This window comes from Amblyomma mixtum, chromosome 5 (genome assembly GCF_055824585.1).
Source record: "Amblyomma mixtum isolate Tamu chromosome 5, ASM5582458v1, whole genome shotgun sequence".
Lineage (NCBI taxonomy): Eukaryota > Metazoa > Arthropoda > Arachnida > Ixodida > Ixodidae > Amblyomma > Amblyomma mixtum.
The window spans coordinates 194,549,155-194,567,708 of record NC_143016.1 but is presented as its reverse complement, the minus strand read 5'-3'; the positions used below and the strand labels follow the sequence as shown (position 1 = coordinate 194,567,708).

At 46.9% G+C, this 18,554-nt stretch overlaps 1 protein-coding gene across 1 annotated transcript in view; it reads left to right on the top strand.

The window, feature by feature from the left end:
• The first annotated feature begins 696 nt into the window (after window positions 1-696).
• The window catches only part of LOC149345320 (tyrosine-protein phosphatase Lar-like), a 53,954-nt gene continuing 36,096 nt past the window's right edge, over window positions 697-18,554 (top strand). Inside the window, exon 1 of the mRNA XM_089547404.1 lies at window positions 697-1,128. Within this exon, the coding sequence (XP_089403530.1) occupies window positions 697-1,128 (432 nt within the window). The remainder of the gene's footprint in view (window positions 1,129-18,554) is intronic.

Genomic DNA, 18,554 nt, shown 5'->3' with positions numbered 1-18,554 from the left:
AAATGTTGTGGCTGACTCGTAACTCACGTTACAACGGTCCAAAACACCTGCACCGCCGGGGAGCGGTCCGTTCTGTGATGTTATACACTGTACACATGCATGCGTGCGCTTGGTTCTTTCTTCTTTTTGTGTTTCTTTTTTGTTTTATTTGTGGTTTTGCTTTGTACTTTCCTTGTTAGAATATTGTTTGTGCTAATTCTGCTGGGTTCACCACCCACACCGAAGGCAGCTTCTCTCGAAACATTCCTTCTGAGAAGCAACTAGTTCCCTCCCTATCTATTTCTAAAGCTTTCTTACCCAAGCCTCCGCCGTTGCCTTCCTATATTTATTTTTATTTTTTCATGTTACTTTTGCTTCCTTTATTTTTATATTTTTGTGCATATATGTTTTTTCCCCTTCCCTGTCCTTCGCAACCGTCACCCTCTTCCCCCTAAATGGACTGGAGCACTTGCGTCTTATACTGACTTTGCGTCCCTTTCCACTAACGGGAGAGAGAGTGGTTTCACCTCACCCTTTGCGCACGCTGCGTAGAAAATGAGAAATTGTGTTCATTCTTGTGTATACCCTGAGGAAGGACGGTCCTCCGTCCGAAACTGTCGGTATTAAATTAAGATAATTGCAAGGTTGTGACCCCTTCTTCTACAAGTCTTCCTGGCCCATTGAACGACAAGACTTCCTGCAACTACTTCTACTACAATGGCTGCCAGCGCTCACACAACCGAGCGATTATCTATTCACCTCCCACGGAACCCCATCACCACTGCTATAATTGGTGACGAACTTTTCAAACACGTGTACGAGTATTTCGACCCGGCGCAACAAAACACCCCTGGCTTCGTGGTATACAGATCAGCCAAGTTCGTGGATATTCCGGCACTCTTGGAGTACCTGCCTGCCACCATCCGTAGAGTGATCCTTCACGTTGGGACAGCCGACATCCCGGCCACGGGCGCCGCTGCCGCTCTGTCAAGCCTGAGGGAGATCGTGGGGAGAATCGGCCGTGAGCACACCTCGTTGAAAGTGTGCCTGAGTCTTCCTGTTCCACGCGCCCTGAACCGCCGACGCCGAGGAGCCAACAGAAGGTTCGTCCACTGGTTCAACGCTCAGGCGAAAGTCTTTGTGGAACAGGTGCGGAGGCTATGTCACCAACGGCGGCTTGGCAGGGACGTGGTATATATCAATCACGCACTTGAAGAGTTGCCACCATGGAGAGTGCTCGCGGCCGATGGACATCATCTGAGCTTCGAGGGCGTGGCTATCGTGTGCGAGCACCTGAAACGCGCCCTCGGTGCCAGACCCCCCGCTACGGGATGGAGCGTTCGTGGACAATCGATGGCGACGACCCAGGGAGGCAGCGGCGCAAGAACAGCGCCATCACTGGCTCGTCCGAGAACCCAAGAGGCCGAGACACCCCCCGTACCGCCACGCCGCCGCTACATGACGAGACAGGCCTGCACCGAGGCGGCACGACACAACCCAACGCAGCGCAGCGACTGACTCGCTGCCGCCACAGGTACGGCCCGCTCCCCAGAAACTCACTCACCGTCATTTCTAAAAATCCGGAAAACTATCGAAAAACGAATTAGATATGAATCCCACGCGACCACTCTAACTAGCTATTCAGAATCGGAAGCCATACCAAAAGGTTTGCGACTGCAGCTTACCCCGGCGATGACAACCCTTAACGCAGATGAGGACGCGGAATGGAAACAGATTCTACATGACAGTTCATTACGTCTTGTGGACCTAATTATACGGCACAGCCAACGAAAAGCTCTCGAATTCGAGCATGTCGAACAATCCTTACGTCGTGAACCGGACCTTACGCCGAGAGAAATAACTCAGCTAAAAGAATTCGAAGAACGAAAGAAAAAAGACACAAATATGCAGAAACTTAGCAAACTCCGCCGAGACGGTGTGACCCCGGCGCCACGTTCACCAATTCTGCCTTCTACTAAAAGCACGCTAGGCCCTGAGCAACCTAATACTAGCCGGTCTTCCATCGAGGCTGACAACGTTGTGAACGTATCGAGCCATCCACTCTCTCCTTCGGAACGAAAGTTGCTCTCCAAGGGTTTAACTTTCTGCCCGACAACGGGAAAATTCAACGAATTCCAATTATATCAGGATCTGGATAACTTTGCAAGGAATCTACGTCTGCGCGAGTACTTCCGAAACCGCGAAAGCAACCGGAGAAATCAACATACCCGGGACATCAAACCAATCATGGACTCCAAACGAACACAGAGATAAACATCTAGATATGTACATCGCCGCCGTTCAAAAGGATATCATCGCCTCATATTCAAAATCAAAATCAAAAAAAGTCCCGAACAACCTCTCATCCGAGGAACGGCGAGCCCTCGACTCTTTAAATCGGCGATCTGACATTGTCATCAAGCCGGCGGACAAAGGCGGTGCTGTTGTTGTTATGGACAAGTCCGAATACATAACAGAAGGTTTCCGGCAATTGGAAAACGAACAATTTTACACGGAGCTAACCAGTGATCCCACAGGTCAATTCGAAATCGAAATTAACAATAAGTTAAAATCACTTCATCAAGATCAAAAGATATCCGGGGAAATTCTTAAAGCAATGACTCCAGTCAGACCAGTCCCTGGACGGCTCTACCTACTCCCGAAAATACACAAACCCAACCGTCCGGGCCGTCCCATTGTGTCAAGCAACGGCACACTCACCGAAAAAATATCTAGCGTCCTCGACTTCCTTTTGAAGGACATTATACCAACTATCCCGGCCTACATTAAGGACACAAATCACTTTCTCAGAGTGATATCTAACCTCAAAATTCCCAACCGAAGCTTCTTGGTTACAATGGATGTGACATCTTTATATACAAATATCCCCCACCCAGACGGCATACGCGCGACAGTGGATGCATACTTGAGGACAGATCCCCCCGTTCATCTTGATGAGGAAACTCTTTCTGCAATCCTAGGCTTAGTACTGAACTACAACAACTTTGAATTTGAGGGAAGACACTATCTTCAGGTCAACGGCACGGCGATGGGAACAAAGATGGCTCCGGCCTACGCTAACTTATTCATGTCAGCACTGGAAACAGAATTCCTGGACACTCAGTCCTTGAAACCACTCCTTTATAAACGTTTCCTTGACGATATTTTTTTCATTTGGCCGCACGACGAAGCCAGCCTCTTGGCATTCATAGCGAGGTATAACGCATTTCATCCTTCCATATCGTTCACCCACAGCATCTCCACAAAATTTATAAACTTTTTGGACGTTCAAATAGAGAAAAAAGGCAGCGTGCTTAGGACAACCCTCTACAAAAAACCCACTGACCGCCAGCAGTACCCACATATTAAGAGCAGCCACCCACGGCACTGCAAGACTGGCATACCCTACTCACAGGCTCACAGATACCGACGGATTTGCTCTGAGCTCGAAGACTTTGACCGCCATGCTGAGCAGCTAAAAACAAATCTTTTACTTAAGGAATATCCAGCGTCCATCGTCGAATGACGCTATCCTGAAAGCTCGTGGTTTAGACAGGAATAAAATAATAAATTCCCCACAATCGCGGGATAGTGAAAGGCCAAGCAACCTTATTCTCACGCATTCATCTAACATTCCACGTGTTAATAGTATCCTATCAAAACATTTTAATATTATCCAGCAAAGCAGTCACTTGTCTCTCACTTTTAAACAACCACCAAGAGCAGTATACCGGCGAAGTAGGAACCTGAGGGACATTTTAGTTAAGTCCAAAACAACGCCCAACTCCAACCCGAGTCCTGGATGTCAACCGTGCCGTAAGCCACGTTGCAAGGTTTGCAGTCATATGCAGACTACAACCATCGCTAAAGGAACATTCTCCGATTTCACCTTCAGGATTAGGGAAACCCTGAATTGCGACAGCGCGACCGTAGTGTATATGCTACACTGCAGTGTGTGTGGCATGGAATACATCGGTCAAACGGAAACACCGTTCAGGTTGCGTTTTAACAACCACAAGGCCCATACTCACGCGCTGCCAAATCTTCCTTTTTCTAAGCACCTGTGCCTGCCCCAGCATGCATTCGAAAACATTCACGCCATCCTTCTCCAATCGGGTTTCCAAACAAGTCGCCAAAGAGAACAAAGAGAGTCGTATTTCATACACAAATTTCGGACACTAACACATGGAATTAATGAAAACTTGGGCAGTTTTACCTTCCTCAAAAGCCTAACCAGCTAGAACAATTTGAACGTCTGGAATCCCTCCTCTTCCATGAAGCCTGCACTCTGCGGGGTCCCACGTCCCCATTCTTACTTTTCTTATTTTTTTTTTCTGAACGTATTTACTCTTTAGGTTCCTTCTCATCCGTCCTTTCGGCCCCTTCTTTTGAAAAACCAGTCTGTACTCGAATGCCTTCGCGACGAAAAGCACGAAGGGAATGGCCTACTGTGGGTCGGACGCCGCGGCACTCGGCTGCGGGATCGGGTTCCCGCACGGCGTCTGGCCGGCCGCCCTGCCTCCCTCGACCGCGGCGCCGCGCTTCCGCCGTGGCGATAACGCGCTTGTCTTAAACAGCTCTAAATGTTGTGGCTGACTCGTAACTCACGTTACAACGGTCCAGAACACCTGCACCGCCGGGGAGCGGTCCGTTCTGTGATGTTATACACTGTACACATGCATGCGTGCGCTTGGTTCTTTCTTCTTTTTGTGTTTCTTTTTTGTTTTATTTGTGGTTTTGCTTTGTACTTTCCTTGTTAGAATATTGTTTGTGCTAATTCTGCTGGGTTCACCACCCACACCGAAGGCAGCTTCTCTCGAAACATTCCTTCTGAGAAGCAACTAGTTCCCTCCCTATCTATTTCTAAAGCTTTCTTACCCAAGCCTCCGCCGTTGCCTTCCTATATTTATTTTTATTTTTTCATGTTACTTTTGCTTCCTTTATTTTTATATTTTTGTGCATATATGTTTTTTCCCCTTCCCTGTCCTTCGCAACCGTCACCCTCTTCCCCCTAAATGGACTGAAGCACTTGCGTCTTATACTGACTTTGCGTCCCTTTCCACTAACGGGAGAGAGAGTGGTTTCACCTCACCCTTTGCGCACGCTGCGTAGAAAATGAGAAATTGTGTTCATTCTAGTGTATACCCTGAGGAAGGACGGTCCTCCGTCCGAAACTGTCGGTATTAAATTAAGATAATTGCAAGGTTGTGACCCCTTCTTCTACAAGTCTTCCTGGCCCATTGAACGACAAGACTTCCTGCAACTACTATATATATATATATATATATATATATATATATATATATATATATATAAGAAGTTCTCAGAGGTCTTCAAGCATCGGAAGCTGATGTGTTACACTTAAAGAGAGTCTGCATATTACATACCACATATTTCCACTCGCTTTCGATGTTTTTTTGGCTGTTTAGGCCTAATATACTTTTCAAATAAAAATCGTGCAGCAGTGTCGCTTCCGTGCGGGTATGTCTTATGTTGCGGCAACAAATGACTTGAATAAGACCAAAAGAATGCTGGATTCAAGCAACTGTTCTCTGTACCAGATTAAAACTTTTTGCAGCTTCGAAAAGGCAGTTTAGTGTCGTAAAACTTAAAGGGCAACTCCGGCGATTTTTCAGCCATTTTAAGTTAATGGCTGTTTTGTGTTCCTAAGAACCTCCTGTATTGTGTACTATAGAAGATTTTCAAAAGCAACCGTAAAATAATTTTTAAACAGCAAAAAACGCAAAACTCGAAACCGAAACCGCAAAACCGAAACCGGGGAGGTGCCTTCGTGCGGTACTGACTGTGACGTCACGAGCGGGTTCGCCCAACACCCTCGCCGCGCTGTGAAGTCCCCCAAGATATCACAACTACCCAGAGCCGCGCTGTCGACATGACTGAAAGCGCGGAGGACAGCTTTTCCGAGACCAGCGAGTCTTTCGAAGACGACTCATTCGACGATTTTGGACTGGACGAGTCGCTTTTCAGGTATGATCCACCGCCGCCCGAGCCAGCCGAGTTACACCACAGGCCGCGTCACCTGCAGCACGGAGGCGATCTGAACTCGGAGAAGTGATTACTTGAGTAATTTCTTATGCATGCATTTGTGACAGAGTCGTCAGAACAAAAGTTAATGAGATGCTCCCGCCGACAGCTGTTCGTGTGGCCAGCGCCGGCCGACCCAGCCTGACGAAAGAATCTGCTGCCGGAACTTTGCCGCGGTGCACAACGTCCTTACAGAGGCATGCATCACTAACAGTCATCTCTTTGCGAAGCTTTGTCTCGACGGCGAGCTATTGGAAGTGAGTTCACGCCAACTACAGTTCTCAAATCCAACATACCGCTTCTTTTTGACGGCCGCGCTTCGTTCAGCTGGCCGCTGCTATAGACGGTTGTACTAGAATAACGTTGGCACAGAATATGCCTTCAAGCGCCAGTTGAACGAAGCCTTAGCGAGTCCAGCTCTCTTTGAAGTACACGCTGTCTTCATAGCAATCTGGAGCGAAATGTTCTGAGCACAAGCGGGAATGCTTCCTCGGAGACCAGTTTACACGGCGGACAGCTCTCACTAACTTGTCGCGAAGGTTCTTATCGCTAGGAAACCTACGGTAGATCACGCCCGTTGTCACAGATCAAGAATTTGTGCACCCCACAGCACAACAGAAGTTGCCGTGACCCATCACCCTGGCGTACACATCACATCAGGCACGTTGAGATGGCGCGAAATTGCACTGGTATAATTCCGGAGAGTTCCACTACGGACCTCTTTCTTCCTTTCTTCTTTCACTCCTCCCTTACGTCGCGGTTCGGGTGTTCATTACTGCGTCATTTACTTTCCTCAAACCAATTTTCAGTTTTCCCCTGCACTGCCAGCGCCAGCGCGCGCCCGACCGCCGCCCCGCCAGTGACGTCACAGAACAGGGTGGCCTGTAGAAGTTGCTCGATCAGTGGGTGCCGCTCGCGTCGAGGAGCGCTTGCTTTCAAAATTCGCTTGCGGAAAAACTGCGCCGGTTTCAGATTCGAAATTTTACATGAGGCATCAGACTATCATAAAGAATACAGACTTAAAATTTCATTTCAATCGATGCTCATCGAAAAATCGCCGGAGATGCCCTTTAATGAAGTTCCGTAAAATTTGGTTTTCAGCAGATTTTACTGGTAGGACTCCGGAAAAGGAAATATTTCCCGCATCGACAATGCGTACTGGCGTCTATCTCGGCCTCTGACTACATCATTAATGGTTTTTTAGTGAATATATTTACACTCGAACGTTGCTCCAATACAATTTTCGTTGCTTTAGAAAACCAAATGCATAAAGACTGTTTGATGGAGCTGAACGGAATGTTTTCGGCCCACGAAACTCCTATCACAACCTCCTCGTTGCACACTCAACATCCGTGCTAACAGATGCTCGCAGCAGGGCTGAAGTGGGAATGAGTGGAGTGGCAGATCGACGCCTCTAATCGCGGCAGGGTAAGCAGTCGCAGAGCTAGCCAGAGTTTATCTCGGTAACACTGATGCCTGCGTCTGCTCTTGAGAAGAACGGTCGGTGCTCCTTTTGGCGCAGTGAGTGTTTTGCCGTCGCATTCTTCCCGACCACCATGAATGCGATGCACGTGTGGCGACCTGCTTACCTGCTCAGCCTTGCCCTGCTGTACTTGGAGAAGCGTTCCACTGTAGGTAAGATCCGCGTCTTCATGTATGGCGTCGCCGCTCAGTGCAGTGAAGGCGCAGCAAGAACCTTACATTAGAGAGGCTGTTTAACAGCGACTTTAAAGAAGCGGTCCTGGGGCATTAATTAGCCGTGGGAAAAGAATGTGTTGGACCCCCGTACACACGTGTGCATGTGCCCCCAACCGACTTTGACCGCATGACTTGACTGGTTTATTGGGGTTTAACGTCCCGAAGCAACTCAGGCTATGAGGGACGCCGTAGTGAAGGTCTCCGGAAATTTCGACCACCTGGGGTTCTTTAACGTGCACTGACATCGCACAGCACAGGGGCCTCTGAAATTTCGCCTTCATCGAAATTCAGCCACCTCGGCCGGGATCGAACCCGCGTCTTTCGGGTCAGCAGCCGAGCCCCGTAACCACTGAGCCACCACGGCGGGGTCGCATGACTTGAGGTGGTGCGCTTTCAACAGTGCTCACTCAGTGTTCACGGGTCGTTAAGGCTCGGATCCTACTGGGCAATGTTTTGCTGGTGGTTGCCGGTGACTGCTCGAGTTCTGGAATGTAATTTAATTTTAGCGCCGCTTACTTTGAAGAAGTTCTACCATAGCAGCAGTGTCATAAAAAGAAGATCACTGGAAATGTAATCCAGTCGGAAATGAACACTATAGGCGTCTCAGCCTGTATTTGTATATACTGAGATACTACTGCAATTTTTGAAATCTGAATTTCAAAAGCTTCAATTTAAAGCCGCAATTAATTTAAAAGCACTGTTTTGACGCAGCGATGATTCTTTCGGACCGATAGTTGCCGTTCTCTTCTTGAACGTCTCCTTTGCCAGAGCGTGGCGAAGATTTAGCTTTTTAATAAGGGAGTAATTACTCATTGACGTCCACCCGAGCGCAGCCATACGGCTACAAAGGAAAGCTATACAGCTTTCTCAGAAACTTCGTAGTTAAAGAAAAATTCGTGCTGGTCCGGGGTTCGAACCCAGGACCGCCGCTTCACCGGAGCAGTCGCTCTACCAACTGAACTAACCAGGACGGCAAGCTTATGGTGAATGAGTAATTACTCCCTTATACAAATCTGCACCACCTTGGGGGATTCCCCTAAACATTTTTGGTCATTTAGCTTTTTGTTTTACTAAAATAAACGCTATCAATAAAAGTCGGCTTTTTCCTTCTATAATCGGTCTTTCAACAGAGTGTTGCGGGTATTTTTAAGACAGCTTTAGACGTTTTAGTTTTACGCAGCCACCTTGACTCGTCCGCACTGAAAGGCTCAGCATATGTGAAAACCTGCTCGGGAGGCATCCCATTTTCGACTCCAATCTTGATAAATGAAGCCCCAAATTTACCGACGTGGAGGACCCAATTGGCCGGCTCTTATAAAAGGTCTGGATGGGCAGATAACGGTGCTACACAGCTGCTGATATAGGCAACCTGAAAACTTGACAGCTTTAAATAATTTAGTTACTTTTTCTGCTACTTCACTGTTCCCAAAGGTCAAAAGGGCGTACAGGAAAGTTGCAGGCGTGTTTAAAACAGTCCGCTTGAGTGAACAATTCTCTGCCACATCCTTCACAGCAGACATAACAGCTATGTTACAAACCACCTCACGTACTCACGACTGTATGTCTTTATCAGCGCTTCACTGCTTTTACTTATTCGTATGCTATGAATCGCTTAAAATAATCGGCAAGATTGACGATGGTACACGCCGTCACCTATCACAAGATTCTTTATTCTCTTTTTCTTCGTCAACGCATAATAGCGAGAAAGGTGAATGAAAACCCATGCTACACTCATGGCGTTTCTTTCAAAATTACAACTGGCTCTCTAAACTTACATTTGTTAGGCCACTAAAAATAGGTCGAACACGAATATAAATGCTTTCCGCGCCGTTATTCAGTATTTTCGGAGTTTGAGTGAAAACATGGAAATTAATATTGAATTTTTTCATTAACTCTTCTGTTTTCTCGCGCGGCGGCAATTGTTTTCTCGCGCGGGGGTGCAACGCGCTCCCAAAACGCCGATATTCTTGCTTTATTTTTTATAAAGCTTTAATTGGCTCCGCACTGACCTCACACAAAACACGGGCCTCTAGCATTTCGCCTTTATCGAAATGCGAACGCTGCGGCCGGGATCGAACCCGCGTCTTTCGGGTCAGCAGCCGTGCGCCATAACCACTCAGCCACCGCGGCGGTCTCCGTAGCGTATACTGCGCGTGCTCGCCTTGCAATCTGGAACTCTTGGGATTCAGCAGCGTCCATGGGTGACATTTCCTGCAGTCTAGATAGCAGTTGCTCCAAGGGTGCTGTTTTGTCCCCCTACTTAGAGCTTAAAGAGGAACCGATAAAGCAGCTCCGAAGATCGGTTTATTATTTTATTTATTCCGAGGTTCCTCTAAAACGTTTTTAGGAGGAGCATACCATCGTAAATGATTTTATTTTTACAAAGAAAACATAAAATTTAATACTGCGGCAAGAAAAGCCTTCAAAAATGTCATTGTTTCAAAATGACATATAGTTGCGCTCAGGTTCATGTACTGCAATTAATATTTCACTTTATAGTTCTTGAATCAGAAATTAACAACTACACAGGTATACAACAATATTCAGCAGACTAAAGCAAGAGTTAACACGATCGGCAGCGTGTTGGTGATACATGTTCAAAAATAACAGGGCGATAAAACGAAGACAGAAGGGGAAAAAAAGGCGGCACATGTCTGGTGTGATAAAGCAAAGCAAATGCATTTTGTTTAAAGTTCGCCACTTAAGTTCCGGTTGATAACCAGATAGAAGTGTTATGTGTGTTTGACTACAGAGGAAGCATACACGTGATGGAAATACTTACCACGGGCCGATAAACAATTGCTGAACTGTAAATACCATCAGAAAAGGTAGTAAAAAGGAATGGTTGTTTCATCCATGCCGTAGGCGTTGTTCAAAGTCCTCCGACCATGCCTTGAAACAAAGCTTCGATGATCAGGCTAAGAGGCTTTGGAATGCGACTTACCCAGATGAAGTCACCACTTTGGGTTGAAATAAAATAATGAAAAAAACTGAAGACCTGGGCGTTGCAGCCTTCTTTACAGAAAGAACAGAGAAAGAATAAGTTCGTAGTGCTTGCATGTGTACACCGCCTGTCACATGTTCTTAAAAATGTAGGTATGATGTTGATGTGCTTTTTCTGTAGCAAATAAGATCTATAGAATTTTTTCAGTTGCATAAAACAAGGCTCGAAATACTGCTAACTCTATATAGTGACCTGTGGAATTAAGCATAATTGGAAGTTTTTCTAGTACCCTGAGGGCATAGTGTACAAAATACCTCTGTCCTGTGGTCAAATTTACATTGGACAAACGGACTGTGTATGAAGTTATTAACACACACTGAGAAGACATCATAAATGTCTAAATTCTACCCAGACTACTACATTTGTTGATCATTGCCGAGAGTGTCAATCCTGTTCTCCTTCATTACACTATAGTGGCATATTGTGTGAACAAGTCCAATTCACCAGAGAAATTGTCGAAGGCTACCAAATGAAGAAGAAACCGAGACTGCATGTCGGCAAACCATCTGCGTTCCTGCGTAATGGTACGGTTGACTATCTGGACCCAACCTAGTAACACGTGCCTCATGCTTTTGTTGTTTGGTAGTTGCCTGTAATCTCTTATATTTCTGTTTCCTGTGATGAAACTCCATCTCAGAGTCAGGGTTGTCTTGTGTTTTTCTGCCTTTTCGTCTTTGTTCCCTCGCGCTGTTATTTTTGAAAGATTAATTGAACACACTAAACTCTGTTGTATAAGTAATGCGAACTGGCTAAGCAGTAAGGTGGCTCTAATCATTGGTTGTCTGGGCGTTTTTTTTTTAGTTTTGAGCCGCTCTGAAATAAGTGAGACAGTATGAGCATAGGATTTTTTTTTCCAAAACAACAGTAATGGTGCAAATCTGGAATTCTCTGTCTGGCTTATTTTTTGCTAATGGCTGCTTGAAAGCTGAATTGACGCATTTGCCTTGAGATTCCTAGCTCTGAAATAATAGGTAATGTTTTATTAATCACTACTAGTTAGCAGCAGCGCCCTCCAGACGCTATGCAGCTGCGGAATGCCTGCTAATGCGTACTGTGCTTTATTGTGTCCTCTACTTTTGGTTCTATCTTTGGTTTCATCTGATTCAAATCGGTTTTTCTTGCGCACACTTATTAGAGTGTAAGCATCAGAGCCTTTTCAGCTCAGCTGATTCGCTTTTGTGTTTTTTTTTCTAAATTGGTATCAACTGGTCGTCTCAGAAGTGGTCGTTAAGAAAGCTTTCTAGCTTCTGGCACCGCACTTGAGACATTAAATACGCATTCCCATCCCATGCTAATATGTTATTAATGGTTGTGATGGCCATTGCATGTGCTACTTCCAGCTTGAGCTGGAAAATCTCACATCAGACCGGCTCTGACTAGGCTTTCTAGAGTATTGACAAAATGAAGTGTTATTCCTGTCGGAGTACTCTCGAAGCCCGCCGTTCGGCTTATCATTCCCACAGCTAAGTCTTTGGCAGATACAGAATGTAGGGTCCTGCAAGTACCCACTTTCAAAGTCTGTCACAGACCTTCTACGCGATGGTATTGCCTTGGGGGATTCCCCTAAACATTTGACCAACACAGTTCCCACTTCGAGTTACTGATCAGTTCTCTAGCGCCCTACCATAAGCATACCGTCCCGTTTAGCTCAGATCGTAGAGCCGCTGCTCCGGCGAAGCGGTGGTCTTGGTTTCGAACCCAGGGCCAGGACGAATTTTTCTTTGACTACAAAGTTTCTGAGAGAGCTGTTTAGCTATCCTTTCCAGCTTCGGCGGACGCCAATGGGTAGTTATTCCTTTATTAAAAATCTACTCCACATTGGGGGATTCCCCTAAGTATTTCGCCACATTTAATAGAGTGACACGTGTTTCTAGGCCCCGCTCAGGCACTGGGTTCCCTGCATCATCCGTACTCTCCTCATCACTCCCCACCGTTGCACAAACACATCATATTTGTGGTTGCAGGAATATCACTCCTACCAGCATACACGCTGTCATTGTTTCCCAGCCGAGGCGACCACAATGTACATGAGTAGCGCTGTCTACGACCACCCATTCCGGCTAAAGCAGCTCTCCAACGAAAAGGCCACCATAGACTGAGGAAGATGGCAAGAACGCTTCCCCATATACTACATCTGAGCAGTTTCTTGCAGCAGAGCGAAACCTACGAGGAGTGCACAGGCAGCGTTCTTACACGGAAGGTCGTAGCGCCAGCCCAAAATGGGCAAACTGGCATATCAGATAGCGTGCGTTAAATTGCGCATGCGCTAAACACTATTTGATATCGAACACTTAACATACGCGAGAGTTACGTACGCTATTTCCCGAGATTAGCGCGCGTGACATTTGCGTATGCTAAAAGATCGTATCCAAAATGAGAGCACCCTTCGATCCTGGATCCCATACTTTGGATGGGATACTTTGATGTTATTGCTGCTTTCAGCCCGTTTACAGGCTCTAAATTGGGCGCAGGGCTTTCGCTTCCTCTGCTCTAACCTATAATAAAATATATTATATATAATATATTTAATAATAATATAAAATATATAAATTATAAAATATATAATATAAAATATATTATACTATCTCAAATTTTCTTCACCATCAATATGTAATTTTTTGCTTAATATTGCAATGTTAAAGCCCATAGAAAAGTATGTTCAAACCCGATCCACTGCAAAATGGACACTTCCACGCGCTAGAACGAATTATGGCAAGCACGCACTTAATTTCCTTATACCTCATGTTCTAAACAGCTACGAATCTAACCACCTTAGCATGTATAACCTCCGACCACGTGATTTAAAAGTGTACTTTGTAAATAATATTCCATAACTTCTTCTCATATATTGTAGTATGTATCGGTGTCATTTTCCCATTTGTCATCAACCCAGCAGTGTAAAACTTTCAAACGCATTTGTTCAGTTGTAATGTTTTTTCTACTTTCAAAACTACTTCTCTGTATAGCAATGCGTTCAACCGTAAATATTATAATTTCTTTCTACAGTGTGCTTGTATGCGACCTGCCACCGTTATATGTATGGGTTTATTTTATTTATTATTTTGTAATGGCTCTTAGATGAGCCACAGGCATTTTCAAGCTATTTTCTTTAGCTTTTGGCCTGTGGCTAATTCTGAAGTCTGTATGCCCATTTGTGAAACAAAGTGAACCTCACTTCCAAAAATATGAGGGATCAATTTGCTTTATTTTTTTTAGAGTGGCAATTAAGCGGATTCTAGTCCTAAGAGCAGCGTGGGTTTTTTGACAACAATGGTTCATTTTCTAATAACCAGACGGCGCCACTAGGCTGAGCAGACCACTTTGTGCACTGAAGGTACGAATATGACAAATGAAGGAACTTCCCGCTAAACGCTTGCGTTTAGCGTACTTTAACCTGCACAGGCTCCTGGTACGTGGACAGTGTGTACTCATTCCTAACCTTACGAGTGTCACCCGCGAGAAGAGACGACGATCGCGTAGCAACACATTTAACCCGCTCTTCTGACTGGCAGAGGTCGTCTCCACCTTACATAGCGCTGCGAGGAACTGATCAGATGGAGTATAGGTCGCTGTGAAGCTTGCGGATCCGGAAGTTTTCATTTTTATTGTTGGCTTCTGTTGGATTGATACATTCCCAAGGTGTGGCATTAGCAAAGCTGCGTTGCTGTCTTCCCAACTGGTTCTTCTTTACAGACCTTCTATTTTATCTTACAGCGCAGCTCTTACGCGCCCGTTTTTGCGTTTGGCGGCTTCGCCGTCGTCGTTGCCGTCGCCGTTGCCTGTTGTAACCAGCACTGGACACCCTCTAAAGGGACACTGAGGCGGTTTTCCAATCAGCTAACCTTCTAGGGTTTTGAAGTAGTGTCATTGCTGATCACGTCTGTGAAATTATTTTTTCGATTTTGGCTAAAACAGTGGCGCAATCACCAGTTAAAAACGCGATGTTTAAATTTCCCGCGCCCCGCGCGAGCGCAGGAGAGGGGAACAGTGAAAGGGAAACCTCGTCCTTGTCGGCCAGCGTGACGTCATGTTGAGGAGCCGGGGATGCTTCGGCGCACCCGAGCGCGCTTTCAGCGTGCGTTGTTTCTCGTGCTGCATGCGTTGGTCCTCGTACTGCGTGCGTTGTGACGTACAAAGCGTGTCAGCCGACCTTGAGAATCAGATTCAACAGGTACTACTCTGCGTTCGTGTCTACGAACAACTACGGCCGCGACTGTGTCGTCTTCCACTGTTTTCCGCAAGATCACAAGCTCGCAGCGCAACCGCTCGCTGCTGTGACGAAGAATTCATGCCGACTAAAGCAAGCTTACTCTGCTCGAAACACTTTCGTAAGAGCGGCTACAGGCAGAGCTTGTCCTAGTGTGATCTCTGGAGATTTCTGTCGAAAAGGCGCGGCTGAACCATGACACAGTTCCATCGATTTCCTCGCGCTTGAGAGGCGTGTCACCATTCCGAAGAAGCGCCTCTTTTAAAAGTAGAAACATGCTCACTTAGCCCCTGAAGAAACCTTATAGAGGCTTAAGCATGTGTCGCTCTCATCAGCTTAGGTGCAGCCAGACCACCTGAGACGTGCTCAGCAAGGCTCGGTTAGTGATTTTATACTCGGTTCGATGTGCCCAAGTAAGCAAGCAAGCATAGCAAAGCACAATAAAGCAATGCAAGCAAGCATCGAAGCTCTTCATATGCGGCATCTCGTTTAATCCTAGCTAAGCAATTAAAATGAAAGCGTTCGACGTTGATTTGGGATGCAAATTTATGAGAGAAATGAATGCCAACCGAGTTTTTGCAAAAAAACACCGCAGCCTTACTCGGTTTCTTCATGAAGTTGTGGCAGCGGGCGAGTTGCAGCTAGCTTGGCTGTTAAACACACATATAGTTTGCAACTACTTCACTGAACCTAAACTGCAAATCTAGGAAGGGCGAACGCTTCCGAGGCAGCGATTAATATTTTCTGGCATCTGCTGAACGCGCCAAGAGTGAAGAAGCAGCCTTGTGCGCGTATTTGGCTTGGTTTCCAGCGCACCATGATTGCGTCGCTAATTTTGACACCAACTTTATGCTCCTTCATCGTTTCCTTGAAATACTTTCTTGCCCCAACCTGCAACGCCGTGTACTGAGTACAGGATTTCTTGTACACAGTGCTTTGGGCCTTTTCTTTAGGATGACGCTCTTCCGGGCGAGCCAGGAGGCGTTCGGTGGTGGTAATTGACTTGAGTATTGTTCGCACCGCTTCCTTTCCGAGAATACGACCCGAGGTTGTGCTGGCACCTTTTACGCATGATCTGCATCGCGTCTTTGACGCTGGCGTATGCTTGTGCTAGGCATAGAATTTTTTGCTTGTGTCTTTTTTGGTTTCAGGTGATACGTGGAATGAGCAAACTGTAGTATCCTTTTCTTCGGTGGTCAGTAAAAAAAAACAGTCGCCGTATTCGCTTTTACAACGACACGGAAAGCTGCGATGTGCAGTCAACGCAGCGCCGGATCCGCATCGGCAGCTTCTCCAGTCCTCAAAGTGACGTCACGACCTCTCTGGACCAATCACGGGCGGCGGCGCGCCGCGCGGCGTGCCCCGCGGCACAGGCCGCATATTTTGGCTAAAAAAAGGCAATTCGCGCTTGTTTTTGCCGTATTTGGATGCGATATTCCAGTATACAGCATGAAAAACTATAGCACGCCGCTGCCAGCCCGATTTTCAGAAAAAGTGCTTCAGTCTCCCCTTAAGCTGCGAAAGCAATGGAGCGGGAGCTTGGAAAGGACGAAGTAAAAGCACAACCTCCTCCCCTCCTTAGCAACCGGCACGCCGGCGGGGGGCACAGCTGTGCATAGCAACCGTGACGTCACACAGTCGCGGTAGAACGAGCGCGCGCGTCCGCAGTGGCAGCTACACCGCAGCTCCTTCGCCAGACGTTTCGTTGCAGTCGAGTGAGTGAGACGCATGGCTCCGAAGCGGCCCAGTGATTCCGCGCCAAGCGGTTCGGGGAAGCGGCAGTGGTTGACCACAAGGCTTTCGCCAAACACACTTTAGAATTTCCAAAGCGTCTGCGGCATTTTTTTGAGGAAACGAAATGCGCGGTATCTGTCTCCCACAGCTGCGAAACCAATAGAGCAGAGCTAAAATTTAAGCTGGAAAGCAGAGGGTAAAATTTATAAATTGGTTTTTGAGAAAAGGAAATGCGCAGTAACAAATCTCGGTGGACACCTGAATCAAAGGGAAGGCACATAACTGCCCTCTTGGAACAATAGACACCTCAATCGTGCTTTAAGCTACGTGGCGGTAGCGAGAGATGTGCGCTCCATGCTTTGGCATTGGCAGCTTTGTGCCAGAAACGCTGCCACCTGCCAGGGTGGCAGGGTGGGTGGGGACATTAATGCAGATAAAATGACAAACAGGAATTTCTTACCACTTATGCGGGAGAACATCCCGTTCGTCTCACTCGTAATGGATCCCACAGCTGTGACAACCTCGCGAAATACTTACGTAGACCTCGTTTTTGAAAACTAGACATTGGTGCAGCAAGTCGAGCACATATTCGTCTATTTCTCCGTCCACAAAGCTTCCTTCATGACAATCAAGAATGGTTAGTGGAGTGTTTCTTGAAGAAGGATTATGTGTGAAAAATAACAAGTTGTCTGTAATTGTACATACATGACTTGCTCGAATTATTTGCCTCAAACTATCGAAAAGCTGAAACACGTGATGAGCTGCGCTCAGAGAGAGAGAGAGAGAAAAGGACGGAAAGGCAGGGAGGTTAACCAGGCGATGCCCAGTTGGCTACCCTACACTTGGGGAGGGGAACAAAGGGGAAAAAAGGAAAAAGAGCGGCAAGGAAATGAGTTGTCTAAGTGTCCAGCGACCACTATGTCACAGGGACAGAGGGCGCGCACAGGAAACTTAGATTATAGGCGGGAATGCAACCCCGAGTCCCTTAGGAAATTCAGGAGCGCTTTCACCGCTTTCCGTTGTCTGGAAGGTTGCGTCCAAGGCCCCAGAACGTTAGACTCTGTTAAAGGACGCGAGTCCAAGCGGAGCAGAGAAGCAACTAGGCAACCGCGCTCTCGCTCAAAACGAGGGCAGTCACAGAGGAGGTGGCTGATCGTCTCGTCACAACCACACTGGCCACACGCAGGAGAGTCAGCCATTGAGATGAGATGGGAATAGGCGTTTGTGAACGCCACTCCCAGCCACAGGCGGCACAACAGCGTAGTATTACTGCGGGGGAGGCCGAATGGTATATGATGCTGGAGCAAGAGGTTGAAGTGATGCGAGCGGGGTGTCCAACCTCCAGGGGCAGACCACGATGTTAGTCAGGTTTCGGGCGAGCAGTTGAAGGTGCCTTGCTGCGTCAGCTCTTGTCAGTGGTATGCGGACAGTGTTGGTTGTCTCGTGAGCCGATCGAGCAGCATCAAATTTCGCATTAGGAAATAACGTCATCGTCGGTAATTTTTGGTGCCCTAGCACTAAGATCTCCAATCCCCATAATACGCCGACGTTCCCACCGGGTTGTGGGCAACCTTCAAGAAGAATTTTTGACCAAGTATGCAATTTAATGGCAAAACACTCGATCATCGTGAGTACGATTCGAGCTCAGGGCGGCGGCAACCCCTTAGCTTCCCTGGCCTCTGCATTAAATCAGTACGTCGTCGCCGCAGCCGAGCATCGCTTCAGAGGCAACAGCAACAACAGCCGAACATTCAGCATGTTTATGTGCCATTCACTGCAATGATGAGGAGGATGATGATGATGATGATGTCCTCAGGTTTAATGGCACATACCCACGGCGGGGGATTGGCCAGGGTGCATAGCGGATACAAACGCACTAATGTACAG